This window comes from Leptonychotes weddellii, chromosome 12 (genome assembly GCF_054177405.1).
Source record: "Leptonychotes weddellii isolate Sample4059 chromosome 12, ASM5417740v2, whole genome shotgun sequence".
Classification (NCBI taxonomy): Eukaryota; Metazoa; Chordata; class Mammalia; order Carnivora; family Phocidae; genus Leptonychotes; species Leptonychotes weddellii.
Window position 1 is genome coordinate 20,675,342 of NC_138380.1, and position 8,339 is coordinate 20,683,680.

Genomic DNA, 8,339 nt, shown 5'->3' on the forward strand with positions numbered 1-8,339 from the left:
GCCTGGGTGGCTCAGTCAGTTGAGCATCTGCCTTTGGCTCAGGTCGTGATCCCAGGGTCCTGGGATGGAGTCCCGCATTGGGCTCCCTGCTCCGCGGGGAGCCTGCTTCTCCCTCTCCCTCTGCCTGCCGCTCCCCCTGCTTGTGTTCTCTTTCTCGCTATCTCCCTCTTTCCCTCTCTGTCAAATAAATAAATAAATAAAATCTTTTTAAAAATAAAAATAAATAAAAAATTGTGGTAAAATACATATATCAAAAAAGTAACCATTTTACAGGTCAGCAGCCTTAAGTACATTCACATTGCTGTGCAGGCATCACTGCTATCATGTTCCAGGGTTTCTTCATCACCCCAAATAGAAATCTTTAACCCATTAAGCAGTCACTCCCCCTCATTCCCTCCACACCTCCAAACCCTGGCAACCACAGGTCGGCTTTCTATCTCTATGGCTTTGCCTATTCTGCACATTGCCTATAAATACGGCTCTTTAGGTCTGGTTTCTTTCACTGAGCATAATGTTTTCAAGGTTCATCCATGCTGTGGTGTGTATCAGTACTTCATTACTTTTTATGGCCTAATAATATTCTGTTGTATGGATATAACACAATTTGTTTAGTCATTCACCCACGGATGAACATTTGAATTGTTCTCACGTTTTGGCTACTGTAAATAGTGCTGCTGTGAATGCTGGTGTACAAGTTTTTTTTTTTAATACCTATTTTCAGTTCTCTTGGGTATATACCCAGGAGTGGAAATGCCAGGTCATATGGTAATTCTATGTTTAATTTTTTGAGGAGTTACTGGACTCTTTTTCCATAGCGGCTGCACCATTTTCCATTCCCACCAGCAATGTACCAGGGTTCCAGTTTCTCCACAACCTTGTCAATACTTGTTCTGACATTTTTTTGACACTGACATTTTTATTTATTTATTTTTAAAGATTTTACTTATTTATTTGACAGAGAGAGAGGGAGACAGTGAGAGAGGGAACACAAGCAGGGGGAACGGGAGAAGCAGGCTCCCCGCTAAGCAGGAAGCCTGATGCGGGGCTCGATCTCAGGACCCTGGGATCATGACCTGAGCCGAAGGCAGACGCTTAACAACTGAGCCACCCAGGCACCACCCCTTTTTTTAGTAAGCTCTATGTCCAATGTAGGGCTGTAGCTCATGACCCCAAGATCAAGAGTTGCATGCTCTACCAACTGAGCCAGCCAGGCGCCCCAACACTCATTTTTTATAAGTCCAGGCCAGTTGCTTTGCAGAATATCCATCAGTTTGAATTTATCTGATTGTTTCCTGACAATTAGATTCAGGTGACACATTTTTGACAGAAATATTACACAGATAATGTTGTGTCCTTCTCAATGTGTCATGTGAGGAAGCACAACATATTAATCTCTATCGTGGAAGTAAGGAACAATTTACTAAGCAATTACAAGGTTGTTAAGCATATGTCTCTACATCTCATAAAACAATAATACAGGCACTACTCTAAATAGTTTCCTAGTTTTCCATAATATTTGGTTGCTCCTTGTCCTCTTCCCTTTGCCTTCTGCTAGCACTTGCTGGCAGATAAGCAGCCACAGATACTAATGTTCATGGGAGAAAATAGAAAATGGAGAAAATTCTCTCCATTATTTGACTTCTTGTCTTGCAAATTGCAGAAAGACAGCCATGATTTGGTGTTATGAGAAAAACCCTATTCTAGCCCCTGGAACACTCACGGCTTCGGGGTCATTATAATGCACTAAGGGAGGAAAGGTTATAGGGCCCAAGATGAAACTCTGAACAAAAGTTCTCCTGGCTCTAGTGCCCCAAAGCCAATAATTACAGGCAAATTGGCTCTTGGAGTCCACTTGGATTGTGCCTTAAGACCAAGGTGGTGTGACAAGCCCTGAGAAGTGGACCCAGGGAAGGCTCTCGGAGACAACAGTGGGGTCTCTGTTCCCATGATAGATACAAAATGTCTCTGTGAACTATAAAATCTATAAAGACATCATTAAATATCACCTCTCTCTGGCTAACAGTAGAAATATGAGCAAAGGGGGTTTGAAGCTGAAGGAAGTCAGACTCAAGGTTAGCTAGCCCTCACCTAGACTCAATCCTCAGCTACTTGCCACTTGTCAGAAGGAGCACTCATCCTAGCTCTCCAAGCCCATCCCTAACAGGTGACCTCTAGGAGCTCTTTCTAGCAATAGTAATAGCTACCCTTTGTTGAGTGCTAAGGGTCAGGCACTGGGCTAGACTCCTTATACCTATTCTTTCATTGAATTCTGACCACAGTCCCAACAGAGTGTTAGTATCTCCATTTTACAGAACTGATGTTGGGAGAATTCAAGTAACTTTCCCCAGCTCCCTCAGAGAGTGAGCAGCTAAATGGGACAGAGGAACCTAAGTCTTTATGTCTCTGGAGCCTTGTGACCTGGCCCATGCTTTCACCTGGGATATCACGTGAGGTGGGAAGAAGCTGCCTGCAGTCCTCTTGGGGGAGTAGCTGATAATCTCCAAACTGGGTGGGGCTAAGGTGGGGCGGGGGATAGGAGAGCTCAAGGACCTGACGGTGCCAGCAGGGCCCAGAGGGAAGCCCCTGGAACAGCACCCTAAAAGGGGAAGACATGGCATCATGATGCAGGGCCCACAAGCCCCTGAGAGAAAGCCCTGGCCTCGTCTGTCTCCACATTCTAAAGTCCAGTCTACACGAAGTGGGTGCATCTATCTCAAAGTCCTCTCCTCTTCTTTGGAATCTCTTCCCCTCTTCTTTTGAAGATGGTGGTGGGGGACAGACAGCTGCGAATAGAGTCATTCCCTGTGTGAGAGTCAAGACCTTGCCCCTACCCAGAGGGACGTGGGGAGGAAGGGGTCTGTACCTCTGGTTTCTCAGTCCTCTCTATGCTTATTTCTGGATAAGCCTGCTCAACCTAAAGCAGAGCCCCTTCTCTCACTGCCCAGGCTCTGCATGCCCTGGTCCTCATGTGGCCATCCCAGCACCATGGTTCCTGAGTTTCTGAGGTGACAACTATCTATGTCAAACTGGCTCTTGGCTTTCTCTCTCTGGATTGGATGGAATTGTCCTGCTGGAGTGGGGGAATCCACAGAACTCTTTCCTTTCCAATGTCTGGAGCCAACCATTTAGCTTCTCTTTAGGCCATGGCTGGTCTTGGTTTCCCAAGGTTATACATGAGGGATGGAAGTCCACAAGGGCTCACAGTAGTATAAACACTCAAACTATGGCCCTGGAGTTCCCAGCCTGACACAGAGTCTGCTATCAAGACCCGAGAGGTGTTACATGTTTTCTTTTATTCTTTTATTTATTTTTTCTTTCTTTCTTTCTTTCTTTTATTCTTTTAAAGGTTTCTTCAAGTTTATGATTTTCTAAGGGGTTCAAGGCAAACAGAGCTGTTGAGATAAGAAAGCACGTGAGTGACTTGACAGCATAGGATATGTTTCTTGTCTTCATTTTTTTCTTTTAACTAAAAGAATGTGACTACGTCACTTATTATAGCCTGCCTAGTCTACAGGGAAAGGAGGAGAGCTGGGGGTGGGGGCGGGAGGATGGGCTCTGCCTCCTAATGTACTTAGGTGTGAGCGTGTGCGTGTGCATGCACTGGGGGTTGTGTTAGGTGGTGGAAAGGGCCCCTGCCACTCAGGAGAGGTTTTTGCCAGGCTTAATGCCTGGTCGTTTCCTCATAGCTTCTGAGCCAGGTTACAACAGATGGTGCTGCAGGTGGTATGGGGCATTCTCACTGCCCTGGGGACTGCAATACAGTGGTCCTGGAGGGAAGAGTGAATTTCTTAAAGAAGATACCTCACTAGAGGCCTGGATCAGTCTAGGAAAGACCCGGATGGGGGTCCACATGTACTGCAGTGGAAATGAAAAAATCTGGGTGCTGTAGGTAGTAATTATGCATGGCCCTGAAGGAGATGTTGGAGGGGATGGCTGATCCGGCTTGGGGTGGGGGCGGTGCTAGGCCACAGGACCCAGTGCAGAAGAGAACACAGTTGGATCCCTCTCCCCCACCAAGAATGCTCAAGGACTTCTGGTTGTGCTGCATCTTGACAGACTAGTGTCCATAAGAGAGGGAGGAGGGGCATCATGCCTTCACCTGGTAGGGGCTGCTCCATCATTTGCCATTCAATAAGCATTCAATAAGTACCCAACCTGCCAAACTCAGCTGGGCACTGAGAAGCAAGAAGTGAATAAGGCAGTGTACCCACGGGGGCCTGAAGTCTAGAAGAGGAGACATAAATAAACACATAATTGCAGCAGAGGTAAGGGATGTGACAATCAAGGTATATATAAGGTGTCATGGGATCCCTGAGGCATGGCCACCAAGAAAGCCTGAGCTGAGTCACAGGGACTGGAGGTCTGAGTTCAGCCTGACTCAAAACCACCCCAACTGCTGCCCTGGGTGGAAAAAGGACCAGCAAGGAAGATGACCGCTATGGGCAGCACTGATAATGTTCCTGCCAGTGTATGCCCGACGCTGATAAAGAAATGTACCATGACATTGGTCTTCCCTCTGCACAGAGCTGTCCGACACAGGGAGGGGAGGAAAGTCAGCTACTTCTTAACTGAAAAATTGTAATACAACTTTTGGGATCTTGGAGCAACTCCTCTGGGTCATGGGATCCCAACAATCAGGGATCCAGCAGCATGATTCTGGGGAGAAAACCAGAACTCCTAGGCAAAAGGAGAAGTGAGATTTGAAACGTGAACAGGAGGAACGGGTCCTGCTCCCAAAGAGGCCAGCAGCCTTCTGAGTCAGACTAAATGACCCAAGTAGCAGCAGGGATGAGCCAGTGCTACCACTGAGTGTGACCCCAGGCAATACTAGCTACCTTCCCAGTGTGTCCCAGCACAAACACGGCCAACATGGATGCCTCCTGGGCAGAACAGGGGAGTTTGATTAGGATGGTGAGAGACTACAAAAAAGAAAGCGTAGGAACCAGTCCCTGAAGGGTGGTAGGAAGAAAGAGGACCCCTGAACTGGGGAAGCAGCCCTTCATCTCCAACTGCTTTTGTGTGGAATGTAGCTCTACGACTCTGGGCCTGGGGGAGATATGACACTCAGTAACACCCAAAAGGTACTGGCCTCTGGGAAGGTCAATGTCCCAGGGACACCAGGACACAGAGAGATGCATCCTTAGATCCAGCCCCAGGTCCTGAAGAAAGAAAACAGTCCCCAAAGTGATGCATTCATCTTTAAATAGTTCACAGAGGCCGAAAATTTTTCTCCTTTAGAGGAGAAAGATTAAGGACAGAGAGACAGATATATTGGCTTAGGGTCACACAGTAAATTGATGCCAGAAAGGAACTGGGCCTCTTGTCCTTCATTGTGCTATTTCTAGAGCCTCTGACTTTTTATGAGTCTAAAGTAGGGCCAAGAAGGGGCTCTTCTCTAATTTGGGGTGGTGCCAGCTTGGTTAGCCAGGTCCTCTGACCCTGAATGAATCATTTTTACCAAGGCAAATGGGCCTATGAAGCCAAACTCCCTCCCTGGCTGCAACCTCCCAAAGTCATTTGTCTGCTAAAAGGGGGGGATGGAACAGGGTGGGGGACGTCCAAGAAAATGACCATGAACGCAAATGTAACAGATGCACCCAGCTGTTGCCGCTGGGGAACACAGATAAGGGTGAACTTCCAAAGGCTCCAAAGAAGAAGCAGAGTCTTGGCTGATAGAGGAACTCAGAATGAGGATCTGAGGTCCCTGGGATGCTAATGCTGGCTCTGAAGATGGTATGTCATCCCCCAGGATGGCATGTTACTGGCCTGGCACATTCAGGGAGCATGTAGGAGGGTTCACTGGGACTTGCCCTTAGGCAGGGAGTTTCCCTTAGACCATCCCCTAGCCCCGGCAGAGTGGTGGGGAGTTTTTCTTCTGTTCTTTCCTAACCTCCAGCTGAGGCCGACCCTAGACCATGGGAAGTTGAGTCACCTAGTAATACTAACTCCACAGCTACAGTAGCAGTCATCTGGGCCACGGACTTCCCCTAGAAGCACTGTAGTTCAACAGAAAACCACTAGATCAAACTTACTAACTAGCTGTTAGACCTTGGATAAAACAATTAACATCTCTGTGCTTTAGTTTTCTCATATATAAAATGTGGGTGCTGGACAGAATGTCTTCTAGATTTTTTTTTTTTCCAGGTCTAAAACTGAGAATTTGTTAGGAACTCAAACTTCATTTTTCCCAGTACAGTGGCTGAGCTCTTATCACCACCTTCTGGGATTTCTCTCGTTTGTCCCAGCAGGCTAGCACTTACGCACTTTGTGTCTGTTCTTCAAACCATGGCCCCTGTAAACCTTTCCAGCAACTGGCTTAGATGCCTGGTCTGCTCCCTCTCCTAGGAAACACATTTTAGACTCAAGCTTTCTCTCTCCTGCAAGTCTGAACTTTAGGTCTCAGGCTGAAATGGGCAGGGATAATGGGCACCTACAGCAGCTGCTCTGAGTGTGGCTGGAGCTGGAAGAGAATGGGGGATGGGAGAAGGACCTCTCTGTGTTCTCAAACCCAGAGGAGCTCAGGGACTCTATAGAAGTGAAACAGAATTGAGCTAGCATTTCATGATCTGGTCCAGGTGGATTCCCAGCTCCAGCAGAGTGTTTCTGCCATCCCTGATCATACTGGGTTCCATTTTATGGAGGAGAGAACTAGGGCCTACAGAGATGAACGTATTGCACAGGTTAGTCAACAACTGCAGGTTGGAGACAAGAATCCAGGTGGGCCCAGTCCAATATTTTTTCCAATTTTCCACGCTAATCATAAGATTCTGAAAAGACTGCTGGCCTTTCAGCCCAACACAAGGTCCAATTTAAAGAAGCTGAAGACTGTCAGGCTCCAGGGCATGGAGTCTGGTCCTGAGAAAGGTGGGGCCAAGTTTGGGACAGTGCTGGGAAAGGCATCCACATGTGGAGGCCATTCCTGCCCCTTCTCAGCCTTTGGGAGGAGGGGGGCACCAGAGGCCTCCAAAAGGAAAAGATGAAGCCCTTTAACGCATCCTCTCTGAGGTAAGGGGAGGGGAAGGTCTGGGTTTTCCCCCTTTCCTCTTTTTTCTTTTCTGTTGGGCATCCCAGCCCCCAGGCCTGAAAGTCCCCCAATCATGAATGTACCAGTGCATCTGCTTTGGGCCAAGAGGAAAACCCGCTTCTCCCGCGCAAACCCATTTTTCTGGCCTGTAACAGATGCTCATCCGATGACCAGAGGATACCCGTAAGTCTTTACTGAATGTCTTGCATTACCCTCCTCCTTCCTCCCCCAACAACCCCTCCGGACGCGGCGCCAGTATGGTGTCCCTCCCCAGGATAAATTACCCCAAAGTGTCATCACCCAGAAAACTAAGCAGTGCCGTTCACGACGCTCGCCTTGAACCTGGCATCCTGGGACGCCCCCTCCTCAGCCGTGGGCAGCCCACTGCACCCTCGAGGGGTGCCCTGCAGCCCAGGTGCCCCCAAGACCCCCACGACTCACCCAGAAGAGCATGTTGAAGAAGAAGAGCAGGTATTTCACCAGCGGGCTGACGAAGGTGAACTCCTCCCCATAGCCGGCCGGCGCCCCGGGTCTCCGGGCCATGGTCCCGCCGCCGTCCCCCCGGGGGCCTATCTCCCCGCGGCGGCCGGCCCACCTGCGCGCCCTGCGCCCGGGGGCATGAGCCGCGCCACCGCGGGAGCCCGGGAGGAGGGGGGGCTGCGCGGCGGTGGGAAGTGCCCGAGCCGTGCGTCCGGGAGGAGCGCGGGCAGGGCAACGGCGCCGCCACCGGAGCCGCCGGGAGTCGCGGGAGCGGCGGCGGGCAGCGTGAGCCGCCGAGAGTCCCCGGAGGCGGGAGGACCAGCCTGGCCCTCCCAGCTCCCAGGAAACCGGGCCCGCCCCTGGCCGCCCATTGGCGCGGCTTCCGAAGCCTGACTTCTCATTGGTCGGTCGCTGATGTCACTAAGTGTCCAGCCATCCCTCTCCTCCGAAAGGCGGGGGAGACACCTGTTCTGTGAGGGACAACTTGTTAAAGGGTCAGTGGTTCTGCCGCCTCTCCCGAGAAGGGAAGCATCCAGGCAGCAGCTGCTCAAGGAAGAAGGGATGAGATGGAATGCACACTGCATCACACACCCGTGTCCTCTACCCGGTTGCTGTACACATACGCAAACACACATACATTAAAATCAACAAGTACGTACGTCGTGTGTTCAGCAATGCGCCGAAAGCTGTGGGAATACAAGAGACTAGAGTGAATCCCCGGGGGGATGACAATAAAATCAGGGAGACAAACCTAACCTACATATAACAATTTGAAAATATTTAAGAGTAGCGGCAATCCTGTTTAGTAACTATATATTTTAAATGCTTATTTCAG

At 49.5% G+C, this 8,339-nt stretch overlaps 1 protein-coding gene and 1 long non-coding RNA gene across 4 annotated transcripts in view; one reads left to right on the forward strand and one right to left on the reverse strand.

The window, feature by feature from the left end:
• Nucleotides 1–7,789, reverse strand: part of TSPAN33 (tetraspanin 33) — a 32,651-nt gene extending 24,862 nt beyond the window's left edge. The window contains exon 1 of one of the 3 annotated variants that reach the window (XM_081800116.1): nt 7,466–7,789. In XM_081800116.1, coding sequence (XP_081656242.1) covers nt 7,466–7,567 — 102 coding nt within the window. In that variant the 5' untranslated portion in view covers nt 7,568–7,789. The remainder of the gene's footprint in view (nt 1–7,465) is intronic. The other 2 variants (XM_031023641.2, XM_006729217.3) reach the window with 2 other exon arrangements.
• On the forward strand, nt 6,846–7,468 carry LOC145716481 (uncharacterized). The gene is made up of 3 exons (XR_014139148.1): nt 6,846–7,005; nt 7,111–7,207; nt 7,299–7,468. It is a non-coding gene; the product is annotated as an uncharacterized LOC145716481 (long non-coding RNA).
• Nucleotides 7,790–8,339: the final 550 nt, after the last annotated feature.